General features: G+C 51.3%; 1 protein-coding gene across 5 annotated transcripts in view; it reads right to left on the reverse strand.

Annotated features, from left to right (window-relative positions):
- Window positions 1–190: 190 nt before the first annotated feature.
- GRIP2 (glutamate receptor interacting protein 2) overlaps window positions 191–14,857 on the reverse strand; it is a 55,401-nt gene continuing 40,734 nt past the window's right edge. For 2 of the 5 annotated variants that reach the window (XM_063113688.1, XM_063113689.1), the window contains exons 17-24: window positions 14,150–14,294; window positions 11,834–11,973; window positions 11,038–11,217; window positions 10,021–10,207; window positions 8,215–8,320; window positions 4,809–4,973; window positions 3,835–3,981; window positions 191–2,780 (exon numbers count right to left, since the gene is read on the reverse strand). In XM_063113688.1, coding sequence (XP_062969758.1) covers window positions 2,622–2,780; window positions 3,835–3,981; window positions 4,809–4,973; window positions 8,215–8,320; window positions 10,021–10,207; window positions 11,038–11,217; window positions 11,834–11,973; window positions 14,150–14,294 — 1,229 coding nt within the window. In that variant the 3' untranslated portion in view covers window positions 191–2,621. The other 3 variants (XM_063113690.1, XM_063113691.1, XM_063113692.1) reach the window with 3 other exon arrangements.

Here is a 14,857-nt window from a genome sequence, read left to right on the forward strand (position 1 = left end):
GATGGGTAGCAAATGGCAGACTTTTTGAATGAATGAATGAACGAATCAATCAATCAATCAAAGTTAGGTAAGATGTCCTGAGATGCACATACAAACTGGCTCTTGCCAAACCATGATAAAAAATAAAAATAAAAAAAGCAAACACCCTACTCCAGGTGCATTTAAATAATTTTATTTTAAAAAATCATCCCAGTAGCATCCCCCGCAAGTCACTGCAACTCCTGGTGGGACAAAGATTTACACGTGGGCCCCCAAACAGACCACAAAACGGCCTTTGCAAGGCAGCCCCTTGGCACGTTGTGCTTCCCGAGAGCCCTAAGAAAACCCCAGGTAGAAAAATACTTTACAAGGAATATGCTCTAATCTCAGCCAGAGAAAAATACAGCTTTGGGGGAGTTGGGGGTGAGGGGAACATGTCACAGAGGCTGTACCCAAAATGCATAGGCAGGCAGGACGCTCACTGGGGAGGGGTATCAGGAACTGTTAAGTCTGGGATGAACCATCCCCAGGAGAAGCCAGAAGAAATATTGCATAAAGGTGGGCCGACCACGGCTGGGAGGCCCAAGCAGGGCCCAATTGCATACATCTGGGAGAACAGCAGAGGCCTCAGCCGAGGAGGGGAGGGGCGCTGCTCAGAGTCAGGGTACGTTTTCCCTTGCCTGGAGTCCTGGAGTCTGGTGCAGCTTTCCTAAGCAGAGAGGCCTTGGGTATGCCCAGCCCTGTTACTTAACAGAGTCCCAGAGAGGTTGAGCCACCTGCCCATGTCACACAGCTGCGACTGCTGACAGCCAGAAGCCACATGGATGCTGTGTGCCCCACCCCTGTCGAAGCCGAGGGCTCCTGGCTTTTGTTTGGTGCCCCTGTGATGGGTGGGCAGTGCCCTTTCACACTGGGGCAGATGTTTACGCAGGAATTCAAGATAGCAGAGATATTGGGCAACCCAGCCACAGGCATGAAGGTTTCTCAGGAAGGGCACCAAGGGGCAGGGTGTGGGGGGTGGGGGCGGGGAGGCGGGCCCTCAGGAGTGGGTGTGGGCAGGGTGCCGAGGGGCCCTCAGCGGGCAGGTGGAGAATGCTGTGACCCTGACTGCTCAGAGAATGTCCACCCACTTGTTGACAACAGAGGGGGGTCCAACCCAGAGGGGGTCAAATGCATACAGACCCAGGGCGAGAAGAGCAGGCCTCCTGGCCCCCGTCCAGTCCCTTGAGCAGAAGAGGACTTTTCCAGCCTCCAGGGTCCCCACAGGTGGGGAGGGTGGTGGTGGAAGTGGGCACCCCGTTTCCTGAGGCCCCTTTAAGAGCCGGGTGGGGGACAAAGCAAATCCCCAGACCTGGCCGGACCCCACCTGCCCACCTCCATCCCAGGGGCCACACGCCCACCAGGTGGAGGCCCCGTGCCCCTCTCAAAATGAAAAGGGCTCTAGTTTGTGGAAACTGAGGAAAATGATTTAAGGGATGCTGGTGCTTCCAGGTTTCAAGTGGAAATAAACTTCTTTGAATGACCACTTTGGACACTGTCTCCACGGGGTTTGGGAGAGAATGTCCCACCCTATTCTCCTGCCTGTCTGTGTCCGTCTCACGCTTCTCTCCCCTCCTCCCCTCCACGGACATGGATATCAGAGAGGAGTTGTAGCATCTCGCATACTGTTTCCATGGTTTTCCATTCTTTACTGGAATGGCGGGTGAATGGAACCTCTTTTGTCCCCACATGGCCCCCTCCCACATGGAGGGCTTGGGCTGAGGGCAGTGCAGGAGGTCGGTGGCCCTGCACCCTGTGAGAGAAGCAGGAGTGGCCGAGAGCCCAAAGCCGGACGCTGAGCCTGCCCGGTGGGCCCAGGATCGCTGTCTCAAGTCACAGAAGCTTCCGACTAAGGATGCTGAAATGAAAGATTCACCCCTTTCCAGAACCAAAGGGCCAGTGCTTCCTGGGGTCCCAGACACCCCAGCTCAGAGTCTCACAATGAGTGGGACGCTGGGACTCAGAGACTCTGAGAGCCGGCAGCCTGTAAACGCCAGGATTCTGGAGAAGGGAAGGAGCTGAGCAGTGTCCTTCCTGGTGGCAGGGTCTCTGGATGAGTGGCTCCCTTTCAGGAGACTAACCCCCCGAGCCTGCGTGGACGCCTCCCGGGAACGTCTCACACCTCACTCCATGACTGCACTGGGTACCCAGCTCCCGCCACTTACTTCCCACCACAGAGAACTCACTCCAGTCCCATGGCTCTGCTGGGACAACCCCTACACTGAGTCCCTACACTGGGCCAGACTTGCCCCACACCTGGGCCCTCTCTGAAGAGGCCCTGGGGAAACCTGGGGCAGCCCCCAGGCCTCTCTTCTCCAGGCTGAGCAGCCTGTCCCAACGCTTCTTGGGTGGGGCTTTTCTGGGCATCCTGGAGACCCAACTTGGAAAAAGACCCAGAGGTCACTCCAGCTGGGGCAGGGACCTCAATGCCTGGCACCCCAGTCATCACAGAATCGGGGAACAGAGACCAAGTCCCATCCCTGGCTCAGAGTCTGCCAGACCAACAGATGGATGCGTGGGTGGCCACTTCTCCAGCCCAGCTACATGTCTGGGAGCCAGGATCTGCCTGGGTGGCCCTGAGGAGTCCGGACCATGTGCTGACTTCAGAGCATCTGGGGGCTGCCGGGGCCTGGTGCTCGTGGGGTCCGGCTGCTCTGTGCCAGTGGGTTGCGGCTGACAACCAGCTCCAGGACGTCACCCGCCTCAGCCAGGAGTGGCACCGCCAGGCAGCAGTCAAAGTCCCGTGTACGAACGTGGTTGACCTGCACAGGGCACAGCCAAGGGGACAGAGCAAAGGTGTCAGCTCAGCTGGGCTGAAGGGGGTGGGAATCATGTGATATGTGATTTCCCACATGGGGATAAGTCACCAACAAACACACAGAGGAAGTCGAGCTTCACATAACTCGTCCCATCCATCTTGTTAGGTTTCATCAAAGAGAAAGTCCTAGGGAGCTGCTACTTTTCCTTTCCTACTCCTCTAGCACTCGCTTCCCTCGCTTTTTCTGTTTTTGGCAGCTGGCTGGTGCAGGGATTGAACCCTGGGCCTCGGTGTTACAACACCACACTCTGACCCGCTGAGCCATTGGGCCAGCCCTTCCCTTTCCAACACAAGCTAGCAGAGCACACGCTTGGAGCCTCCTGCGGCACTGCCTTGTTTCTTTTCAGCTGCATTTTACAACAACTATTTCGAACAAGGGGTGCTGGGTTTTCATTCCTAATTGAGACAAAAAGTTTCCCTTTAAAATAAACTTTAGTTGAAAAAATCCCATCAATTTAGAGAAAATATAAATTAAGTGAATTTAGTACAAATATGGCAAAAACCACACCAAGGGAACAAAAACAGCTGGGGCATTGAAAAGGGAGGTCTAGGGTGGCCAAGCCGGGGATGATCCCCATTTCCCAGGCTCCCTTGTAGTCAGGCAGGTCACGTGACTAGGCTGGAAGGATGTGACAGGTGTTGCTTCTGGGTGCAGGAAGAAAAACATCCACTTCCGATTTTCCAGTCTAGTTTCCTCTGCCAGAGTCTGAGGAGGCCACGTATCTTAGAGGGTAATCACAGGATGGGTGGGTTGTCACCCGGGTGGAGCAAGGCCAATGGCAGCCCACCGTGTCATGTAAGAAATAAATAAGCATCTGTGTGTGTTCAGCCCCTCAGGTTCGGGGTGTTTTGTTACTGCAACATAACTTCACCTAACCTGACTAACACAATGCATGCTGTCATCTCCTTGTCACAAACAAGTAGAAGTGGGGCTCTTTCCCCACCCTAAGGCTGGGAAATAAGGCCACCCCTCTGTGGTGCCCCCACCCCAGCATTACCTGAAGGACCCTGTCAAAGGGCCGGAGGCCTCCACGTTGGGCTGGCCCATCGGGGCGCACCGTGTGGACATAGACACCTTTCTCCAGGAGGCCATCTGAGATGCTGAAACCAAAGTCATTCCGTAGGGGGTCCTTGCGCAGGGTCACCTGGGAGCAGGGGGAGGAAGAGGCCTCTGGAACTCCAACCTTTGCCCCCAGCCTCCTTCTAGAGCCTGAATCCCTTGGTCTGGCATTCAATGCCTCTGGGGTCCAGGCCCAGCCCACTGCCTGCTGCATACCCAGGCTTCACAGCCTCAGCATCCTGCCCCCGAGCCTTTGCCCGCCGCATGCCTCTCCTGCAGTTCACAGCACTCAAGCACAAGGGAGTCCCCCAGAAAGTGATTCCCTCTTCAGTCCTTGCTCAGTCCTCCTGCTTTCACCTGGGAGAAGGTCTTCCCCGCTGTTAGGGGGTATTTTTACCACTCCTAGGACTTGCTCATCTCCCATTTACGAAGGAGTGGCTGCAGGCTCAGAGATGGCTGAGGGTTACTGTGCTAGAGGTGTCTTTTCCTCTTGTTTAATTTTTTATATAGAGACCTACAGAAGGCAAGAGATTCTGGCTTCTCCTTTAAGGTAGTGACGTAAAGTTGTGATATATGGAGAAGTGAGATACACACACACATATATGCATATAATATATATACCTTTGTTGTGTGTGTGTGTGTGTGTGTGTACATAAAATAACTTAAGTGGGGCAAAAAAGCTAGTCTACTTAAAGAAAAATGTTAACAATGGCCCAGTGTGTATCACAGGTATGAGTGTGTGTGTCACCCAAATGATGAGAGTTTGGGAAAACTCAACCTAGTGCAAAATCTCTGTTTTATGGTGGAGGAGAATAAAGCCCAGAGAGGGTTGGAGCCCATATGAAGTCCCGCAGCAAGTCCTCATGCACGGGACACAGGCCCAGGTCTCCCGTGCCCGCCCCCAGTGCCCACCTTGTGCATCTCCAAGGGTGTCGGCGGCAGCAGCTCCCGCACCTCCTCAGGGGAAGCTCGCACCTCCCGGCTCCTCCTCCAGGGCTGGTGGCCAGGCCTGCCCTCAAAGGCCACGCTCTGCACGGTTCCCGTCATGATGGACGCCTGAGGGGACACAGCCCTTCTCTGTCAGGTAGTCAGCATCTGTCCACACCTACTGTGTGCCAGCCTTCAAGATCACACAGTGAACAGGATAGACACGGTCCCTGTCCACCTGGAGCTCTCAGTCCAATGGTGGTAGACTAGGGAGTCATTAACCAACCACATTAATAATCAGGATAATAATAACAGGCACTGAATTATTAGCACTATCTGTGTGCTAGGCTCAGTTCTCAGCACTTTATACCTAGAACCCATTTTATTCTCTGCAATACAGTGAGGCAGGTAAATACCATTCTTTTCCATTTTACAAATGAGGAAACCGAGGCTTAGAGAGATAAGATTTGAATTCAGAGCCTGCTCTAAAGTCAGGGCTCTTTCTCACCCTGCTATATTGCTCATTGCATCATCAATAAGATAGTTTGGAGGCAAGTGGAAGCATTCTATAGCACCTGTCTTATTCAAGAGGAGGATAAAGGTGTCGATTAGATTTTGTTAGAAAAACCAAGTTAAGAAAAGGTGTTGAAAATTTAAGTTAGGGGCAATTGGCCTGGTTTTTCAAAAAGTCGGTGTTGTGGTATATCCATACAATAGAATATTATTCAGCCATCAAAAGGAATGAAGTAATGATATATACTACAATGTTAAGTGACAAATGGCTATATATAGTATGAGTCCATTTATGTGAAATATCCAGAACAGGCAAATCCATAGAGACAGAAAGTAGACAGTAGTTGCCAGAGGATGGGAGGAAGGAGGAAGAGGGGAGTACAAGCTTGCATTTTGGGGTGTTGGAAATGTTGTGGAATTAAATGGTGATGGTTACACATCATGAATATACTAAAAGCTACTGAACTGTACACTTTAAACTCGTTAAAATGGTGAAAGTTTGTATGTGAATTTTATCTTGATAAACAAAAATTTTAAGTTGGGGTCACTAAAAAGGCACTGGACTAAAATTAGGAGATAGTTAAGAGACACAGCAACCAGGTGCCAAGCATGGATTAGACATGGATTGGGACAAGCCAGGTATAAAGGGAAGTTTGGGGCCAACTGAGGAATCCTGAATATGGTCTTGGTATTAAGAGATTAAAATACATTGAAATAAAAAAATGGAGTAGCTGACTAAAAAAGGAGATTTTAAAATAATATGTACATCATGATCTCATCTTAAAAATACATATATACTCTTTTAAGCAGTAACAGTGGTGATCTATGGGTGGTGGGAATGTGTGTTCTTATGCTTTATTTTTGCTTATTTTGCTTTTGATTTTACTGTGCTTATCTAATTTTGTACCTTACACATGTACCAATTCTGAAATAATAAAAGGTTTTAAATGTAAAAATTGGATGTTGAAAGTAAAACAAATGAATTAAGGATAATCACTAAAAGAATACAAATAAAATTTAAAATCTCCAAATTGGAGACTGTGGAGAGAGTGAACAGGAATGAAAAAGTTATCAATAAAAATAAAGGAAAGATGAGTAATCTGGAGAAGTTACAGAGGAAATGGGGTAAATACAAAGTATAAATTATATGCTAGAATTAAGCTTAATTATATTAGTACTCACAATAAATATAGACTAAACTTGCCTTTTAAAAAAAGAGAATCAGCTACATACAGTACACAACAGATGCACTTAAAACAATGGTACAGTAAATTTAAAAATAAATAAATTGGAAAAAGAAAATATTATTAAAATAAAGCTGATGGAACATTATTATGAGACTAAATGGAATTTAATTTAAGGTGGAAAGCACATAGGGACAGAGATACTGATTAATGATAGAAAGAAAAATTCACTAAGAAGTTATAGCAATCATGAATTTATATGCAACTGGCAATAAAACCTCAAAAAATAGAAAACAAAAATTGACAAAATGTCAAGGTGAAATTGCCAAATCCATAGTCATAGTGGGAATTTTATCATACTGCTAACAAAACAAACAAATAAAAAAATAAAGATAAATAAAGCATATAAAATTCAGTAGAGATGTAGATTTGAACTAGGTGTATTAACAATCTTGATCTATATAGAACTCTACACCCAACAAAAGAAAATTCTTTTGGAAACATTTACTAAAGCTGTTCACATGCTAGACAACAAGAAAGAAGTCTTAACTCCAAGGAATTAATATCAAATTGAACACATTTTCTGGCCAATATAAACTAATGTGAATGGATTTTTAAAATTGGAGTAATAAATTTAAAAACACGCAGTTCAAAACCAAAAAACCCATTTCTGTATAATTCAAGGGTTTAAGTAAAAATGACAGTGGAAATCTTTAAAATTTTTGGAATTGAATAGAAAATAAGAGTACCACTAATTACAACTTGTGGGACACAGCCAAAGCAGTGCTTACAGGTAAATTCATAGCTTTAAATGCAACATGTTAGAAAACAAGAAAAACTGAAAATTGAGGAGTGAAGAAACTAGGAAAAGTATTATTACTTCAAACACATGAAGTAGAAGGAAGGGAATATCAAAGCTAAACACAGAAATGAATAATGAAACATAAGAGATAATTAACAAAACCAAAAACTGGTTCTTTGAGAAGCCTAGTAATTGGTAAGACTAATGGAAGAAAAAAATGGCCTTAATCAACAAAATGAGGATTAAAAGGGGGCAAAATCACAGATAAAGCAGAGATTTAAATTAAATCAAATTGCTCTCTGAGTAGAATGAGCTTCAGAAGTGACTTAGTTGGATCCTCTCTGGATCCTTCCAGGCAGCCTGCTCCATCCATGGGCAATGCTGACCTCATGCAAAGCCACACTCACCTCAGGCCTCCCATGGCTCCTCACCTCCTGCGTCATCACTGACATCGACATCCACACACTTCCACAGGGCATGCCCACAACCATGTGCATGTATCGCACATATGCACACAAACACCAAAACTGGCCCTGTGCATCTAAATGTGCACACACAAACACATATGTTCTGAAGATACACTCTGTATTTATGCATGCATGAGCACACTCACAGGCATGTATATCCACATGCTCCCAATGCACACGTGATGATGTTGACCACATTCTGTGCCCACACACTCTGATGTGCTTGCTGTACCATGATGTTCTCAGTCACACCCGCACACATGTCTATGCACAGATGGCACTTGAGTGAGGACTCCTTAACACAGAGGGTGCCCAGGTGAGTGCATGTGTATACATGGTACACACATGTGAGCAGGATCCCCTCGACGTGCTTGCCTCCCACAGTACACACGCCAGTGTGCCCAGACCCAGGTGTCCCCACATACCTCCAGCTCCCTCAGCAGCTCTGACTGACCACACGACTGCAGGTCTTCGAGGGCTTCCCCAAACACACGCCAGAAGCCCTCCTCTTGGGCAGGGCCAGGGACTGGGCTGTAACGTAGGAACCAGAGAGTGTCACCTCCTGGCGGGCTGGTGGGCGGGCAGGTGGGCTGGGGCCTGAGGAGTCTTCGGGGCCCCAGGGCCCAGCGTTGGGCTCAAGGGGCCATAGGGTGGGTGGACAGGCAGGCAGACATCCTCGGTGGCAGTTCTGGGGCCCCAGGGCAGTGGTTGGTGACACGAAATAGGGGGAAGACGCAGTTAGGGGTAACCAGGACTGTCGGTGACCAGTTAGAACAGGGGCAGATGAGACAGGGTGGAGAGCGGTGACACAGGACGCCTGGGAAGAGAGACAGACAGACGTACAGAAGAAGACAGACAAAGAGATCCATGGTGTAGCCCCAGAGGACAGCACCTGACCCCACCCAGACACATGGCACTGTGGGACCATGACAGGGACAGAGCTAGAGCCAGCAAGGACACAGATGGATGGAGAGGATGAAATATTTGTGCTGGGAAGGGGTCAGACCACCTATAACTTCCATCCCTGGTCATATGAGCCCAGTATGAGCTCTAATGTGTGTCCCACTAGAAAGGTGAACATTCACATTTTTACAAAGACATTTGACATGTACAAAGTCCTGGACGTTTATAAGGCATGCTATGTTTGCAAAACACTTTCCCTTTTACAAAAATACTCCAGCTTTATTCTCTTAGAAAGTTTCAGGAATGAGGACTAATTACCTCCTTCCTTTCCCATTCTACAGATGAGAAAACTGAGGCTGGGGCCGGCCCGTGGCTCACTCGGGAGAGTGTGGTGCTGATAACACCAAGGCCACGGGTTAAGATCCCCTTACCGGTCATCTTTAAAAAGAAAAAGAAAAAACAACTGAGGCTGAAGGCCATTTGCTCCATTCAAGTCAATTCTATGAACATCCCGAGCCAAGTGCTCTACTGGGCATAGGGGGATGGAGGGGGTTAAGGTGTGGCCCCTGTTCTCCAAGAGCTGGAAATTCATTCTCAAGGTATCTATGAGCACCTACTGGGGGCCAGGCACTGAGTGAGGGATGCCACATAGAAGAGATGACAGCCAGGTAATTAACCAGGTAGACACAAGGTGGCCAGTGCCACCAGGTGGCTTGCAGGAGCAGCCGTGGGTACTAGAGGAAGGAGGGAGGAGGAATTCCTTCTGCTTGAGACAGTCAGGGAAGCTTCCCAGAGGGGAATTTGAGCTGGGTTTTGAGAGATGAATAGGAATTTGTCAGGAGAAGAGGGAGAGGCATTCCAGGCAGAAGGAACCGCCTCGTGGAAAGCACAGAGACGGGAGGGGTGGCGTGGGGTGAGGAGGAGCCCGCCTCCCTGGGGCCTGCCGTCTGCAGCAGCCTTGTTCCCTGGGGAAGCCCACTCAGCCGCAGCCCAGGGCAGGTGCCAGGAGCTGAGGGCCCTTGCTGGAGGCCATCAGCAATCTGGGCTAAGTAAGTCAGGGGGTCTGGGTTCGAGTTCTGGGTCTGCCACTGCTCTTCTGAGAACAGGGGATGACCAGACTCAGGGAAGCAAACCAGGCTGCTCCGCCGCCTGCACTCTGCCCGCCTGGCCTGGCAGAGGTGGCTCCGCTCAGTGCTTCCTCTCCTAGGAGGTGCCCTTCCTCAGTAGCCAGACAGGACTCTCCCATCCCCCAGCACTGTGGCATGGGACTGGCTATCCTAGCCAAGACACTGCGACTGTCTGCTCCCTCAGGCTCTCCCACCACAGACCTAGTTGGTGGCTCCCAATCCTCCTCCTCCTCCTCCTCCTCCTCCTCTTCGGGGAAACTCTCATCAGCAGGGGCCGGGGTATAGCTTGTCCTTCGGGGCTCGGTGGGTGGGGGGCTGCTCCTCAGCCGGCTGGAGCGCCGCTCCTGGGGGGTCACACCCCGGACAGCCGCCTGCGGAGTGTAGGAGCCTGACAGGTGGAGACAGGAGACATCAGTATTCTGTGTCCTCATCTTGCCCTCCTTCCTGCCCCATTTCCAGCTATGCTGGGTGACCTTGGACAGTCTTTGCTCCTCTCTGGGCCTGCAGGACACTGTCCCAGCTCCATTGGGCTGGGCTTGGACAATGACCTGCCAGAGACAGAGGCTCAATATTTGGGGTGTCCCCACCCCCTGCTTTTGGAAGCTCTGAAGGCCCTGTCCCAAGAGTGAGCCGAGATCCGGGGAGGGCAGATGTCCAGCGAGTGAGGGCCAGAGCTGGGAGCCCCCTAAAGCCCCCTGCAGACCTCACTCTGCTCGTTCCCTGAGCTGTCCTTTGGAGAGTTCCTGTGGCTCTGGGTCACAGAGGCCAGAAGGCCAGCCACGGGATTCAGACGCCTCCCCTAAGGCTGCCCAGAGGTGTCTGCCCCAAGCCGGGTCTGGTAGGATGGGGTAGGAGGGGGCTTCCTGCCTCCCCACCATTAACTGGATGCAATGAACATTGATTTAGTACCTACTGTGTGCCAGACATTGAGTTAGGAATGAGGGAGACAGCAGAGGTGAGACCAGCTTGGTCCCTAACCTCACAGTGGAGAAATCGAAAAGCCAGTGTGGAGCTGCGGATCTTCACCAAAGGACATGCCTGCAGTCTGGGCTCTGAAGCAAGGGGCCCTGGGAGTGGCTAATGGAAGTGTCCCTAAAGGACGGAGCTGGCCCGGAGAGGAGGCAAGGAGGAGGAATGAGCGAGGGACAGCCCCTATAAAGCCCGGCCGTGGGGGACTGGAGAGAGCTCGTGGCTTGTCCAAGGGCCCCGAGGTGTTACCTGGGCCCCCGAAGCCACCCTCCATAGCCGAGCTGTCCCAGGACTCCACAGCGCTGTCCACGCTGCGCACAGTGGGCGAGAACCGGGCTGCCAGCAGGCCTCCTTTGAGGGCTTCTGGGGGGTCATCATCTGCATCGCTGGCCTCACTGAGGCTGCCCGACTTGCTGGGTAGCAGGGGGCCTGGGAGGAAAAGGGGGGTCACCTCTGACCTCGGAGACACAGAGATGTTCAGCGAGCCTCGGTGTTCCCACTTCAGCCTAGTTTGGGGATTCGCAGGCACTGAGCCCCTGCTGAGCTTGCTGCTGACATGGGGCAGGCGGCACAGTAGCAAGCAAACCTGTTTCACAGATGGCAAAACTGAGGCTCGGGAAGGCTGAATAACATGCCCAAGATCACACGTGAGCAACAGTGGAGACCTGACGAGAGGGAAGACCCACAACTCAGGCTCCCTCCACCGCACGTGGTAGCCTCCCTACCATGCACAGGGACATATTCAGGGGAAACTGAGGAATGCCAGGTTACAGCCATGAAGTACACACGCAGGCACCTTAAGAGGCAGGAGGTGATGAGGAGCAAGACTCAGACCCAGACTCTGCCCCACACCAGCTGTGTGACCTTGGGCCCATCAGTCCCTCTGAGACTTGCCTCCTCAGCTGTCCCAGGTGTCCTCCCACCTCCACAGGGCTGTGGCAAGGATTCCATGAGGTTGTACATGCAAAGCCCGGCACACAGGCACAGAGGGGTTTTTCCTTCCTAAATGGGCTGGGTGGCCCCCAGGGTATGGAGCAAGGCTCACGGTCTAGCTGCCTCTTGATCTTCAGTGTGACAGTCTCGCCAGCCACCTGCAGGAGGTGAATGGCCTCGCTCAGTGGCCGGCCCTTGAGGCTAACGCTGTTGATGGCCAGGATGCGGTCCCCCACATGGATGGCACCAGTCCTGAGGGCAGGGGATGGGAGTTAGACATGACATGCAGTGCTTTGGAGTGAGGGTCTTCCCTCAGGGAATCCAGGAGAGCCCCACAGCACAAGCCTGGCTGACCCCAGTTAAACTCAGCTGAAAAAAAAAAAGCATGTGTGATCTTGGGTTGCAATAATAGAGGTATAAAGTCTAGAATCTGGGTGGGGATTGTCCTGCCTGACTCTAAAGTGAGGTTCTGAAACCGGTGTCCAGCACAAGTTTTGAGAATGGGTTGAACCCCACATACCAGCTGCCAAATATTATCTATGTGATCTTGGGCCAGTTTCTTAACTTCCCTGAGTCTCAGTTCCTTCATCTGTAAAATGGGGGTGATAACACTTATTTTACTATCAAACTATAATTGAGGGATAAGTGGGGGAAATGGATTCACACTTTGCTCCAGCAGAAACCCTTGGTAGCCTTTCCCTTCTTCCTGGGCCTCAGTTTCCCCACCTAGAGAATGAACATAATCACCAGGGCCCAGTTGACCTCAAAGAAGGTGTGAAGGGCTGATAAGGCCAGGCAGTAGCATTGCTTTGGCCCAGTGGTTTTCTGCCTGGACACCCATTAAAATTACTTGAGGAGGTTTTTAAAAAATGCAGATGCCTGGCCCCTACCCCTGAACAATTAGTGTCTCTGAGGGTGGAGCTAGGGAAGGTGATTCTGAGCAGCAGCCAGGGCTGACAGCATGAAGAAAAGCTGCAGCAGGTGCTGAGAATGCACTTGCCCTGGGAGCAGGAGGAGGCAGAGGACTGAGGTTGGGGTCTTGAACCCCAAATAAAGATGTCACCCCCAGGCAGGAGCTCATGATGGGTCAAGCCTGGGCACTGTGCAGTACACTCCCCGGGGGCCTGGAGGAATGAGTAAGTCAGAGAATGGTGGATTTAGCAGGGGGAGCCAAAGCTGCACTGTCGAGGATGGCTGCTGCCAGCCACAGGTGGCTACTGAGCCCCTGAAATGTGGCTGGCCTGAACTGAGATGAGCTGAAAGCGTGAAGTGCACATCAGACTCTGAAGACGTAGTATGAAAAAAAGAATATAAAATATTTGTTAGTCATTTTTATCACAACAGTACATATAGAAATAAACACATATTTAAGGTGAATTTTGTTTCTTTTTACAGTACTTTCTGAGTGTGGCTAATAGAAAGTTTACGATTAAATTTGGGGCTCAAATTATATTTCAGTTGGACAGCATTGAGCTACATCAGCCTGAAGGTGGGAGGGATTGTCTGTGCGCCCCCAGCACCAAGGACCGGCCAGCACACAGTAGATATTCAGTAAATGCTCAAATTGATGAAGACGTTTGGGGTCAAAACGGTCCTGCACTGGCCTCTGCAGTCTGCCAAGCATCCAGCAGGGGGTGCTCCAGGAGCGGGGAAGTCCCGCCTGAGCCTCAGGCCCCAGAATCCATCCTATCCTCTGCCCCACCTGACCAAGCTGCTGCCTTTCCTGCACTGTGCCCTCTTCGAGAGGCTCGACCTGCCTCTCCAGCCCGGGCCAGGCTCTCCCTTCGAGCCAGTTCCTCGCAGTGCCAGGGAGCTCACTGTTTCCTTGCCTGCCTGATTCATCCCTGCACAGCTGTGGGGAGAAAGTGAGGTCGCACCCACACTGGGGCCTGGTTCCACCTTTGTCCTCCACCCCCACCCCAGGAAGCCTGGGACAGTGCTGGGACACCGCCTTCTCACAGTCCCCTCAACTGCTACAGTTTCAGAAAGTTTGTAGACATGGGGAGCAGGGGCAGCCCCCCAATGCCTCAGGAAAAGCCCCAGGCTGGGCTGGGACCCAGGTACTGGGGCACTGCCTCTGTGCTATTCAGGCACACAGCTGGAACTCCAAAAAGCCTTACAGTGCTGACCTTCCAGAAACACAGGTTGGGAGGGAGCAGAAGGATTAACATGCTGATCAAGCACTTACCTGGGTCAGGACGTTGCTGGGGGCTGCCCAGCCTCCGCCCTGGGACAGGGCGCAGGGACTACTGCTCATTTTACATATCCAGGCCTGAGGCTCAGAGAGGGGAAGTGACTGGCCCATGCCACTCAGAGCACTGATGTTGGAACAGAGGTCAGAATCCAGTCTGATGGTCCTAAAGCCCAGCTTCTTCTTCCTGGAGGTCCCTGGACCCACCCCCTGTGTGCCCACAGAGCCTTGGCTCACCTCTCAGCTAGACCACGCTTGGTGAGGCCCGAGATGACAATGGGGTCAAAAGGTTCCTCCGTGCCCGAGATGGTGATGCCCAGGGGACCCCCGTAGCGTTTCAACTCCACTGTGTAGCTGACGGCACCTGTGGTCTCCTGCTCATCTGCAAGGCGGCACCCATGAGGGGTGGGGGCCCACGTGGCCAGGCAGGAGCTGGGGGTGCCCCCCGCAGCCCTGACACTCCCTCACTCAGTCACACGTATCCATTCATTCATTCACCCATTCACTCATGCCATGACTTCAGATGGCACAAGCTGGAGACCCTGAGGCTGTCTACTGCTTCCACACATGTCTTCTGCCCAAATACCAGTAAAAAAAAAAAAGACAGAAAAGGAACACCAACCCTGTATTTTAAAATACAGATTTCACACACCACCCACAACAACGATGATGATGACAATGATAATAATATAAGAAACCAGATTCTAGCTTTTCTTTTTAAAAAAAAGAGAAATCTGTCCACAAGGGACCCTCTTTCCGGTTGGAGGCCACGCCTTTGAATAAGGGATTCACTCTCCAGTGGCCACAGCCTCTACCCCCGCTTTTGCCTGTCCAGCCTATCTGGCTCTTCTTGCCTCTGTCCCGCTCACTCACTGCTGTCCCCGCCGGCCTCAGAGGTGCCCGTGTGCAGCCTCTGCTGATGCGCTCGCACGGCCACCCCCTCGG

Source organism: Cynocephalus volans, chromosome 11, assembly GCF_027409185.1.
Source record: "Cynocephalus volans isolate mCynVol1 chromosome 11, mCynVol1.pri, whole genome shotgun sequence".
In the NCBI taxonomy this organism is placed as follows: domain Eukaryota; kingdom Metazoa; phylum Chordata; class Mammalia; order Dermoptera; family Cynocephalidae; genus Cynocephalus; species Cynocephalus volans.